The 13,996-nt window shown below is 32.9% G+C and overlaps 1 protein-coding gene across 1 annotated transcript in view; it reads left to right on the top strand.

Annotated features, from left to right (window-relative positions):
- Nucleotides 1-13,996, top strand: part of LOC130451121 (uncharacterized) — a 36,427-nt gene that overhangs the window by 17,724 nt on the left and 4,707 nt on the right. Inside the window, exons 2-4 of the mRNA XM_056789944.1 lie at nt 5,755-5,994; nt 6,098-6,280; nt 13,520-13,676. Coding sequence (XP_056645922.1) covers nt 5,763-5,994; nt 6,098-6,280; nt 13,520-13,676 — 572 coding nt within the window. The 5' untranslated portion in view covers nt 5,755-5,762. The remainder of the gene's footprint in view (nt 1-5,754; nt 5,995-6,097; nt 6,281-13,519; nt 13,677-13,996) is intronic.

Raw genomic sequence — 13,996 nt, forward strand, 5'->3', positions numbered from 1 at the left:
TTGCTTGTTCCTGCAGCTTCTTCGTATGTTAATCCAATTGGTAATAGAGTATGTTCCATCACAGTTGTCTCGTGCAGAAGAATTTTATGGAGCGTGGGAACCTAGGCTGGCATAGATACAGCTCAACGTGAAGCTTGACCGTTTCCATCCCATGATCTTCGAATTTTTTCAAGTTCACCTTATGACCGTTTCATATCACTTTTAGGCGGTAAATAAGATCGAAGCTAACTCCAGTGATTTCAGCAGCTACTTGTAGGTGGCGATATCATTCGTGTTGCCAAAATCAGCTTTCCGCACGTGTACAGTACGTTTCACACTTAAGTGCTTCTTGAGTCTCCGTTTTTCCTTGTTTGACCAAAGGTAGCATGCTTTATCTGTCATTTTTTTGATAGAAAAATTGAAGAACATTGTGGATAAGGTGTGTGGAACAGCGTTGTACACTTTACCATCCACCATGATGAGCTGCATTCTGTCCTATAAAGAATAGGATCTACTTTTCCAAAATTTTATGTACATGATTTTGAGGAGTGTCTAACTACCCTTCGTTTGAATAGACGTATTGTCTTTGAAAAACAAATATTCACTGACAGCCTTAGAAACTCAATTTTTTCCATCTAAGCATCACGATGATTGAAATTCCGATGAGAACTACTCAACGAACGCACACACGCGGGCGTGAGAAAACCCGTCCCTCTAAGCATTCGCCCTCGAATAAATCCACGGATGAGTGCGAAAAAGGATCTTCCATGAACCCCCTGTCATTTCGACAGGTCCTCATCCTCGTTCGCGTCGCAGTTTCGCACGTAGACTCCTTCCTCTCCCCTGTGGGATATTCTGGGAAGTCTTATCTTTTTGTCTGTTGGCTATACACTCTTGAATTCTTTTCCTGGTCTTCTTATTGTGTGTGTGTGTGTTTATGTGTCTTTCGCTGCCTCGGTAAACTCTTTCCAACCTTTTTTGTCAAGAAAAGATCTAATCCGAGTAGTCCTTCGCCTTCTGTATGGCTGTCTCCGATGTATAACTCGACACTTGCTCTTAAAATGCGGAGTTACCGTGTCGGGGGGTTCAACGAAAGCGCAAATATTAATCTAAACTTATACAGAGTGCTGACATCTCAGGTGAAGGTTGGAAACATCCTCCGTGTATATACTTGATATTTTTTCGGAATGCTTTTAACGATTTCAAATATTTTCTGATATTTCTATCTTCAAATAGTATTTTGTTCAAATTATGTCAGTTATTCCAGTTTATTTAAAAACAAAACACGAAATGCAATTTCATTTACAACAGATAATGTTATAAATTATTCATACTTACATGTCTACCTCAACATTAAATCAAACCTGATGGTTTATGAAGTTATTTATAAGTTCTCGAGGGAGACCCCAACGACTTGTCATAGTCTGGGATTCCGTGTCATTTCAAAATGTCTAGCTACAATTCATGAAATGTCATATAATTACGCAAGTAATCAAAAAATCATATTTTTTCATGTAACAAGGAAAATCTTAGATGGGTTTATAAAGAACGGGGTCGATTGATATCACGCTCTCCAGAGGAGATGTAATTCAACGTTTATCGTGGCACTAGCCAGGAAAGTAGTTGTTTTCTCCTTTGAAGAACGGCAGAGTACATTTTCGAAATGTTAAATCTCGAAATTATTTTAGAGGTGAATAGTAGGGGCTGGTATTGTATCGTTTATTTCACTAACAGCCCCAAAATTAGAGAAGAAAAAGTCCAAATGTGAAAATAAAAAGAAATTTTTGTTTAGAGACATTTTATAGCTTAATGCCTTATAATTAACTGTACTATATTGTCGGAGTCATTTGATCGGTGATTTCTAAGAAAATTTTTGATTTTTATGAACGATTTTTAAGCTTTTTTCTATACCGTTGAGTTTTTCTTCGTTTGTTTGATCTGGAGATATATCAATTTTTGAATCACTGAATTAGAAAAATTTTTTGTAGATATGAAAACTCAGCTCATATTTACTTTTTCATTAAAGCAAGATTCAGATTTTACTAAAGAAGCAAGTCGTACATTTTCAGTTCTAAAGTAAGAAGAGATTGTCTGTTATTTTCTTTACTAAACACTGTAAAACGCTCTCCGGAGCGCCATTAAGATATTTTACCTCGATCTTGTCAAGGCCTGTTGCTGTTATGCAGGTTTTGATTTTTTTTCCAAAACCTTTCTTCTTAATACAACTCAATAATTTAACGCTAAAAATCGGTCATCTCGGTTGGTGATTTCCCTTGATGTTCCAGTTCGAGGCTTGGTAGTAAACTCACTGGTTTATTGGTAACGTTAGTGAATCTACCGAATTGTTAAACAACTCAGATTAAGTCTAACCACCGCAGTTCTCTAGCTAAAACCTTCTTCTAAAAGGGTTGTCACTTCAGCGGCTCTCTTTTCCGTTCAATTTCCGTTCATACATAAATTCATTTTCTATTGCTGTGTAGACTAACAGCTTTTTTTCCACGAGCATATTTTTTTTATTCATAGCGTACTAGTCCGTGCAAATCTAATTTGCAGTTATTTTCAATATTACTGATATTTAGTTTACTTCCAATTTCGGTAAACAGGTATTTATATAGATATATCTTTTTTCTCTTAATACGATATGTGAGTTTAACCATGATCTACTTTCGATTTAAGTACAGAAGTGCAAGAAAATGTTCTTTCAGAGAATCGAATCAATCACGATGCATTAATGCATACATTTTGTTGCATCAATACAGAGTTTGCTTTTTCACTTTACTACATCAACAAAGAATTTAAAAATAAGATGATATTGTCCAGGAAACCTGAATGGGATGAGTTGTAACCAACAAGAGTTCAGGAATGCCGCAAAAGGGATGTAAATCTAAAGAAAATTTTGAGCTATTTAAGTATTTGTGTTTTTCGGATATAATCTAGTTATGGAAAAAAGGAATCTTGGAACATATTTGGATATTAATATATAAATATTAAAGTCAAAGTAAAACTAATAAATAGTAAAATTTTTGTAGAGATACAAAATTAGACCCGCCTAGTCACGTTTTAATTGTTTGTTTAAAAAAAAAGCACAGTACATATAATATGCTAAACGAAAATTAGCGGCCCCTTTAAAAAATAATTTTTATGCCATTTCACGAATCGTAAGGTTCCGTTCACCATTTGGCAAGAAATGAAGAGTAAAATAATATGAAAAAATATCAACATGCTCAGAATATTGTCCGCAATCATTTAATATCTGAAGGGCATGGTCAAGAAACTTTAAAATCTGTAGGACGTAGTATTCGTGAGCTGTTTCGCATTTTCGAAAAGGTGGCCAATCACTAATAGAATAGAAACAAGATTTCGGGAGCAAAATGGTGCTTGGCTTAATGAACTGTTTTCATTTCCTATTTGCATGATGAGACACCATCAATTTTTTGCAAGAAACGCTCCGAAGTAACTTTGTACCGAGAACTAAAAGAAGAAAAACCAAATCTGTTGGAGAAGAATTGGGGCATCAGAGTTGGCTTAGCAGCTCAAATGTAGAAGAAGAAGAAGAAGAGCAAGTTTATGATAAGAGAATAATCGTGATAAAAATGGTTTATACACCAGATGAAGCATTGGCGCTCATTGTTGATACAAAATAGACAAAAAGTCACTACCAAAAAATAATAAAAGAAGCGATGTTGAAAAACGTAGATACATATCCCATAGGGCAACTATCCGAAGAATTACAAGAATTCAGGAAAGAAGATTTGAAAGCATATCGGAGAAGTCACACTAGAAAATCGTCAAAACAATTCACTTATGAAGATCTTTTTAGTATTTTACCCGACGATGTCTTGTAAATGAAAATAATGGAATAGGTGGAATCAACGAACTGGTACAAAATCTTATCAGAATCTTATAAAGTACCTAACGAGTTTATTCCTTCTTTTTTTATTCCACATGGTATATAAGTATTGTTTATTAATGTATGTATGTCGGCGATTAAGTATTTCGAACACATTTAATTGTAACAGAAATAAAATTTTTCTCTACCTACCCATAACATTTTAGCAAAAACAATAAACCAATTTGTTAATATTTATGCAACTCTCGTTTAAGAACGGCAACGTCTTGAGCATTATAAAATCTTTTGTTTATTACGCTTATTGAAAAGGTCCCACGAAATTTACATATACATGAAAATTTTATGGGAATGGTCACACTTAACGGTGATTTTATTTATTGTGTTTTATCGCATTTTAGTAAAAACGTTTTATTTATTTATTTCGGATGCAGAATTTTTCAATTTTAGTACCATTGATGAGACATTTTTAAAGATTGTTTTGAACCTTACCACCAATTCAATAACCTTTTCTTTTTCTTACTCAATTTGTACCATTATCTATTACCCATATATTTAGTAAACTTTCTCGTAGAAATCCACCCACTTTTCAAATTAATGCTTTACATTTATTTTTCCATTTATTTCTCTCCTTTTCCTAAAAAAGAAGTCAGAAGAATATTCATTCACCCCGTATACGACATTGTCGTAGTACATATCCATCATTCTACAATTTTTTCCAAGAGTATTTAACACGATCTGTCAATTTTTTTGACTACAACATAGTGTACTTAGATTTATATGAGTTTTAATAGAAACCCAATACTTTTTAGGTCCAATTTTTGCTTTTATTACGCTAGAAATTCTGTTTGCATAAAGATTATGAGATTTCCATAGTCTGCGAGCTCAGGCTGCGTTTCAGCTTTTCTTAGTTTTGCGCTGAGATCAGTTTCCAAAGAAATAAATCTATCCACTTTATCCTTCCCCAATTTGATTCAATGTCCAAACTACAAAAGAGACCAAACCACGGGGTTTACAGCAGGGACTTTTTTAAAAGATTGAAAATTTTGATTCCTCCTTCCTTATTCATCTTTGAATCCGTTTGCCCAATTCGTAAGTACGCGGTTCTCCACGTTCAGTATAAGTTAAGGGCTCAATATTTTACAATCCAAAAAAATTGCACAATCACTTGCCAATTGAAATCAAATCGATATCATCTTTTCCTGCATTTCGCAATAATTTTAGGGCATATTTACTGGAAAGTGCCTTCCATTCTGTAAACTATTCTTATAATATTTAATTCTCTTACCAATAATTTTGTTACTCATTATAGTTTTCTTCTGTATATTGGAATTTTTTTTTATTTGTATCTAGTTTCTACAAGCTTCTATCTAAAAATTGTAACAATTTTTTGACAATAAAGCATTTCTCTCTCTCTCTCTCTCTCTCTCTCTCTCTCTCTCTCTCTCTCTTTTAAAGCTTTTGTAGCGCTTATCTCTGCACTTTAATAAACCTCACAAATTTCCTAAAGGGTTGAGGCTCGGTGACTAAGTAGTAGATTTCAGGAATGTATTACCACAAATGAATACATCAACGCAACTTTCAGTACGTTTATATAGAATTCATATGACCTTCTGAGGTTCTTTTAATGTCAAGCTCGCTCTTCACCGTTCAGCTCGTTTAAGATCTCTCTCCATTTTTGCATATCTATAGCAATTTGCTTATTCACCAAATCTCTCCACCATCATTCTTATCCCAACTTCCAGTCCATCTCTCCATATATTCCAGCCTTATTAGCATTTGTTTTATTATGATCCTCACCACATCCTCTCCCTCCAACAATTCTTTCTATATCTTCATGTATTCTTTTTTGGTTTCTGTCTAATAATTGTCAGCATTATTTCGGCCTTTATTTGTCGTGATGAGCCTTATTGTTGTTCTTCTTTTAGGATTCAAAATGCCAGGTGATTCTTATTACTGGTCACCAACTGAAAACGAGACGGACGATTCTCTTGTGGATAAAGAACCTTACATAGATCCATGGGATTTGGAGAATTACGCTTATATTAGGGAGCACCTCGACTCCATGGAGCTTAGTTCTAGTCATAGTGGTCCTAGTGGAAGTTCAGGAGAATTTGCAGAACCGACAAATTCATTCGATTATTTACCCGGAAAAAGAGCTAAGCCAGGTAAACAATTTTCAGTATACTTTACATGGAATGACATAGTTATGAATACTCGAAATATTTCCAAGAAAAGTCAAAATCCACTAATTTATTTCAATTTTTATAGTATCTTCATCTTTTGCATCTGCAATGACGAATATCAGAGAAGAAAGATTCGATTCTATCTTAAGCGATCAAGAAAATTACGCCGCAATAGAAGACATTCAACAGTACGAGAAGAAGAATAGACGAGCTGGAAGTGAAATGTACTATCCAACCAAAAGAAGAATGGCATATGATTATGAGACAGGTAAGGTCTCTTATAACTACTGCAGAAGACACTTTTTAGGAGTTTCTACTTCATAAATCATTATTTAGTTTTTGAATATTGTCTATTATCATAAATATGAAACATGGAATTTAAATAGCGCCAATATTTCAGATTATAAATGGTTTTCATGTTCATTTTAGGTTTCTTTCAATACAAAACAGTTTAATATAACAGGTGGCATTTCGGTCTTCATCAAAATATGACTTGAAATTGAAAATTTGCGTAATTATATTGATGCAATATGGCTGCTACATATTTTTGAAATGTAATAGAATTAAATGTTTCTTGTTAAAACAAATTTCTATTTTGATTTTATCTTTATTTTGATATTCATGTTGTAAGTGATTTGTTGATTAATATAATAACGCAAATTCTCAATGTCAAGTAATGTTCTAATAAAGACGGAAATTAGTCGAAACTTCAAACTCCTATCTGTTATTTCGAACTGATTTTCTATCAACAGAAACCTAAAACCGACATAAATCATTACGAAAAATATATAAAAAGGTCTAAGAAATGAAAAAGATGATAATTCCTATACCTACAGTACTAATACTTGATTTTGAATGTTTATACCAAAAATAGAGCTGACTAATTTCATTTTTAGTTTGTTAGTATTAGAAAAAACTGGTAAGTAATCATTATAGAAACAATAAGAAGTTGTCTAGTAATTATTGATCCTTTTTTTGGTTTACGGTTATGATCTTGTACCAAATGTAGGTAAACGATGTTTTGCCGTTTACAAAACATAAGACGATGGAACATTTATAAAATACTGAAATTATCGATTGATTGAATCCGTGGTATTTGTAAGTAAACTTGTAATTAGAAACATTAGAAAGCGTTCATCAATACCAGCGTCAAAATTAAACAGAAAATGTATAGTATTGAAAATATTTCAATTATAGTGATTGTTTCAAAATACTTTCTTTTCTTCATATACGAGGATGCTCCCAGAAGTACCTAGTTCGGTTGGCAACTTCAATAGTGAACTTTTTGTTTAAACGAGACCGTATGGTCTGTGAAGTCCTCCAAATGAGGTGACGACTCCAGAAATGTTGAAGAAAATCCATAAAGAGATACTGGATAATCGTCGACTAAAAGTGCGCGAGCTAGTAGGCATTTCAAAAAGTGCGATGTATCGTATTTTAACTTGAAATTTGAATATGAGAAAGCTGTGCTCAAGATGGGTACCGCGTTTGCTCACAATTGATCTAAAACAGCGTTTTGAAGATGTTTCCATCGAGTGTTTATAAATGTTTCACTGAAATAGAGCCGAATTTTTGTTTAACCATGGATAAAACGTGGATCCATCACTTCACACCTGAAAAAAAAGAACAGTCAAAACAATTGACTGAAATTTCACATTGACTAACTTGAAAAAGGAAAAACTATCGACGGCGAGTATTATACAAACTTATTGGAACGTTTGAGCGAAGAAATCAAGCAAAAATGGCCGCATTTGTCCAAAAAAAAGTGTTGTTTCATCAAGACAATGAACCGGTTCAAACATTCGTTATTGCAATGAGCAAAATTAATGAAATAAAATTTGAATTACAACCTCATGCACCCTATTCGCCAGATTCAGCCCCATTGGATTATTTACCGTTTCCAGACCTGGAAAAAATGGCTCAATGGTCAAAGATTCCAACAATGAAGATGTTATGTCGGCAATTAATGACTAATTTGAAGAGCTTGACGATTATTAAGTACATTACGCAATAAATATATATTTTTCCAACATTTTTGTGTATTTTTTTTTGTCTGTGCACGTTGTCCTGAGACCCTCTTCGTAATTATGATATTGATAATAGACATAATATACTCATATTCCGAATTTCACTTCAAAATGAAGATTATTAATGTAAAAACTTGTATAGACCCTCATTTTCAAATTCTAAAAGCTGACCCAAAAGTCTCAACAGATATCTTGTCGGCGTCGAAGGTCTCAAAAATCAACTTTTCACATTTCTGCTCCAAAAGCATTACTGTTATATACATTTATTATAAACGTTGTACAGAATTCAACTTTTCATGAAATTTTTCTTAAGCCGTTTTGAAAAAGAAGTTGCGGTATATAATCCACTATAAAATGTAATAAATAATTATTACATAACTTTTTTAAAGGACTCAACTTGTAGATTTGCATGAGTTCCTCTAATTGAAATAAATAGAAATATTTTTAATCATATTTGCATTTATTTTGCTTCATTCATTCAAACAAACTTACCACTTATGATCTACTTTTTTTATAAATCTTAGAGAAACCAAGTTCTTCAGTTGATTCGTATCGTATGTAAATCTATTATTCACTAGTGACATATCACTGAAGACAAATTGATAACGGTATAATTAATAATTACTAATTGTTTACTTCCTTTTTATTTTTAATTGTTTTCGGAATAATTCGAGCTGTAGGTAAGTAGAAAAGATATATTCGAGGTTAACTAAATTTCTCAAAATACACACCGCACCAAATCAAATTACTATTCTTTTAAATAAGACTATTGATTACAGAGATAAGACTTATAAAATCTCTTAAATACTGTAATTGTATTTGTCCTTTAGTGGCAGGAAACTGTAATTAGGTTAAAAACAACTTTCAACCTTCGGGGCCGAAATTATTGTCAGAGATATTTGCAATTGTCTTGCGAATCGTAAATAAATAGATAAAAATGTAAAATACCGTAGTTGCATAACCAGAACATTTTTTTATTCAAGAGAGGAAAGCGAATAAATTATTTGGTCTGCCGGTCGAAAATACAATATTCATCAGCTCTAAAAATATTAACTTCAACCAATTTTCTAGTAAATACTCATTAACGAGTACATCGCTCTGACTTTTTACCAACTAATTTGATAAAAAAAAACAAAAGTGTCGAAATTCAATTGATGTACACGTGATGTGATGGAAAAATATTGTATTTTCAAGATGAGCAATCGAATGGTGCTAAATCTTTTATGGGGCCCACGGCCAGCTCCGGCCCAACCTGATTCGTGTGGTACCGAGTTGTACTTGCTACACAGTTTCGTGGGTCATGGGTAGCTAGCCTACTTGAACATATTTTCTGGAATTTCACCAGATTACTTAAGCTCTCCGTAACTCACTCTTTTTCGCAAATACTCATTTGTTTTACTTCTTTTTTTTTGTTGGTAGCTGCAACATAATAAATCTTTTGTCATCCTCAGAATCAGACTCCAGATCGAGAAGAAGCTGCTGGCTCGCTATCATCTTGTATACTAATGGGGATTTGGGTACAAATCGTGGGCGTGGGCTGTGTTCAATATGCGTTACTATTAAAAAAAGTGGACATGGGCTGGGCCTGGCTCACGCGTGCGTGGCTGGGTTCAATTTGCGGCGGGCCTTACAACTTAGAGATAATGTGCTGTTCAAAATTCATATTAAACACAGTGGTGGATTCACCAACAGGCTCAGTAGACTGTAGCCTACTTTCAAGAGGCGGCAAATTTTTTTCGCAGAATTTTCACAGAAATTCAAATATTTCTACAAATTACTCAATAATAGTTTTGAACTAATAATTACTATGATTTTTCCCCATGTCCCATGTCCATAATGCCCGCCTTCGCAAACAGAGTGTTCAGAGACGTGCTAGCAACAATTTTGGCTACACCAAGAATGGGTTCTGAGCCTATTGGCGGATTTGCCGATCCCAATCTGGTGAACGAGTCCGCTGGATCACTTACCAGTTCTTGTAGGATTTTCATGCAGTCACAACTAACCTAGAGCACAACATTTCGGCGGTTTTGGATTGTACGGCAGCTTTGCTTTTTTAGTGTAAATTGATTATCCCACGTTTACAATCAACCACAGCGAATACCTCAGCTTGGGAAACGCTAGCATGGTTTTTAAGTAAGAATAATTCTCCTATGTGGGGGTGGGTGACCTCAGCATTTTATTTGCTTAAATAGTTCTTTGAAGTAAAAATACACAAGTAATCGTAGTTTTCATATTATAAAATTGAAATTTTATTAATTGAAAATCTATTATGAATGATTGAGCGCTGATTGATATCTCAGATTTAAGAGGTCGGTGGCAAAAAAATTAATAGCCTACTGGTGGCGAATATGTAAATCCGCCACTGTTTGAAAATCTCATTTACTATAACAAAGGATAACAACACTTTTATCAGATTGCTACTACTTATAATGAATGTTTGTTTATCTTCTGACACTTCGTGTTCCATACTAAAAAGCAGAAGTAGATTTTTCGGATAATAGACGTGGCAACAAAACAAATTTTGAAACAACAATAGGTGTTGAAATAGAACACACATTTACCTATTCATTTTCTAAGTAACTTTCAATATGAAATTAATGAAGAAAATCGTTAATTTTTAAAATTGTTCAGATAAAATATAACGTTACGCTACCATGGGCTTAAATATGTAATTTAGTAAAAAAATTAGGTCAAAATGGATTGCTAGGAGCGATTTCTGTTTAGTAATTTTTAATTGTTTGAACATATTACATGATAAATAACTAACCCAAATAAATAATTTCACTTTGCTATATAATTATTATGTTTTGATTGTATGTGACACTATTTTTATATTTCCGCTTTATCTAATGTAAAAATGGTCATTTCAGGGAATAGGGTGATAGTTAACAGAAAAAAAACTGCAATAAAATATTCAATATTATCAATTTTCAAAATATTTGTAACTTGAAATTCCAATTAAATAATTTATACCTCGTTCCTATATTATTAATAATAAACCACTTCCTCCAACACCAATATCTTCTTCTTTCATTGCCTTATCCGTTACGAACGTTGGCTATTAACAAGGCTATTATTATCGTTTTTACTGAGTTTCTAAATAGGTCAACAGATGACACTCCAAATCACTGGTGTAGGTTGTGCAACTTGTCTTAGTGTGAGGTCAAAATAGTCCAGTTCCGTCGACTAACTTCTCTTTCCTTAATCTCTACATAACTTCCATATTGTTGATGTGCTCCGTCCAGGATATTTTCGAAATATGTAGCAACTTACTACACTTAATTTCAGTCGTGAAAAATATCTTTGCTGGTATATATTTTCTTCATGTTGTTAAACATAGCTCGAGCTCGTATTTCTGTTTTTTTTTTTTGATATATTCAAGCAGACTCCAAATTCTTCACTTGCTGCGAGTTATATTTTCGATGTCCGAAAATATAACTGGCGCAGTCAGTAGGATAATTTCGCCACCCTTTTTGGTTTAGGATTTTTATTTATTGGTTGACGCGGAAATTGTTGTAATTATCATTATTATTATTCGTTACAATTATTATTTCTAGGATAATTAGAATTTCTATTATAATTATTATTATTATTATTAAACTGTTGACGATATGAGTAATTATATAAAGATTTATTATTATTGTATTGATTATTCTGATTATTTCCTTGTAGATTCATTATGAAATTATTTTTTCGAACTTTAAGCACATTAAATTCCCTACCATAACCACAACTTTTCCCACTAACTTGTATGCATTCTAATACTTGTAAATTTAAGTCACGATTAATATAAAATGCAATTAGATTTTTACTTCTATGATAAATTTATTCAAAGTATTAATATCGCCGTCGTAAGGTTTGATATTTTCCACTTTTAATTTAAATAATTCCCAGTTGAGATTTTTAGGATTTGCCGTTACCATCTTTAATCTGGATTATCTTCTTTTATATTTAGTTTATTAAGAGTGTTTAATAAATTGTCTAAATCGTTCATAAAAATTTAAAATGAATTATCTCTTCCTTACTCAACGATGTTATAAGGAAAAAGTAAAAAAAAAAGAAAAATTATAGAAATAGGAGACTTCGAAAATATAATTGCGTATATTTTTTGCATATTTTGTACCGATTCATCCTTATTTGCTGTAATTACTGTGTCTTCGGTATATCTAGTATATTTAATTGCGTCTCCGATGATTTTGATACCATCGAATAGTTCTGCCAGTGTTTTCCTAAATTTCTTCGGAATAAATTTTGATAGGAGAGGTGACAAAATGCAACCCTGTTCATATCTCTGCATCTCTGGATGAGAACCTGTAGGTTAACGATGAGTGTTACTAGATCGCCATATTTTTCTTCTGAACTAACCTCACACAATCGGACTGCTCGTGAAAAACTATAATACTGCAAAATACGATGTTAAAGGGTATTTTAAATTCATTGAATGTTAAGGTAATTACCAGTTGTTCAAGCTCTACACGCCAGAATTACTCTTAATCCATTAATTTTATAGATACTTTCGCAGATGCATCGATATATATTGCTTCGATGGTAAAACGCTACGAAGATTTATTAGTAATTTATTTTCTACAGTAAAATTAAAAGGATTTAAATCAGCATAAGTTGCTAGTTTTTGATGGTTCTAAGAAATAACTTGAAGGAGGTAATTATAATAATACCTACACAGTGGTGTCATGGTGGCGAAACGTGTCGGAACGCCGTTCCGGTACTGGTTTTTGGGTATTTTAAAATATGCTTTATGTTTTGTTCCGGCCAGTAACGACAAAATTACTGTTACATAAATTTAAAAAATAAACTAAATCATAATTTTTAGTGAAGGAGTTAAAAAAACCCCTTACTCTGTCTGTACCCTTCACCCCTTCACCACCGCTGCGACCGCGAATATTTCTCTTGAAGCTTATGTTGCTGAGAAAGTGGGCCATTTTAACAATGTTCCCATCACAAACAACCAAAAGATTAAGGTCATCAACCATAGCTAACTTATAACCAGTGTAATAAACAATCTTAATAAAAGAATGTTTTCTACCAAATCCAGTCAAGAATCAACATCAGCGTCAGCGGATGGTACCTCAACCAGTAAGGTAGAATATGACTCACTATTGTCAGACTTAAAAGTCCTGGAAACTGATCAGTGGCCGGCTGAAAAATCGGTACGGTTTGGTGAGGAAGAAAATGAAAATCTCTGTAAAAGCTTCAAGATCATCAAAACAAAAATTATAAACTCCTTTAGAGATTATACTGAGGATAGCCCAGCACATACGAAACTTGAAATTACCTCGAATTATATTAAAACCAGAAATTGGCAAAATATTTTGGGTCTAAAAATTGACAAGTATGATTTATTATTAGAAAAATTTAATAAAAACATTATAGATGAATGGCAGAATCAATCAATATTTATTACAATAAAAGACATTACTGATAAAATAATTATACTAAAAAAATGTTGTCTTCAATTGCAGAAGAAGACGTGTCTCCCTACGCTGAAGGAATTGTGCAAGAAAATTCAGTGTTTGGTATATACGATGAAAAAGGGATGTTTCGACGAGTTGCATTACCACTCTCTTATAAAACAAGAGATAGAAGTCTAAGTTACTCATATGGAGATTCATGCGTTGAGTAAGTAAAGAAGATATATCACATTTCTGGATACAACTACCCAAATATTATTTTTTTTTATTCGAAAATACATTAATTCCAACTTAGACTGACGAGTCTCAGTGACTACATCTTATATATGTATGTGTTTATTTAAATAGTATGAAGTAATACCCACGAACTACACTTCATCTTGTAGTTCCGAATCCGTTATCGGATGTTGGCGATCATGTTGGCTATGATAATTTTGTTCACTGCAGCTCTATATTTCCCTAGATGATAAGATGCAATATATTATACGTGTTAGTAATGCGTATTACATGTGCGAAGTAAGATCATTT

The sequence above is a fragment of the Diorhabda sublineata genome, chromosome 1 (genome assembly GCF_026230105.1).
Source record: "Diorhabda sublineata isolate icDioSubl1.1 chromosome 1, icDioSubl1.1, whole genome shotgun sequence".
NCBI classification, from domain to species: domain Eukaryota; kingdom Metazoa; phylum Arthropoda; class Insecta; order Coleoptera; family Chrysomelidae; genus Diorhabda; species Diorhabda sublineata.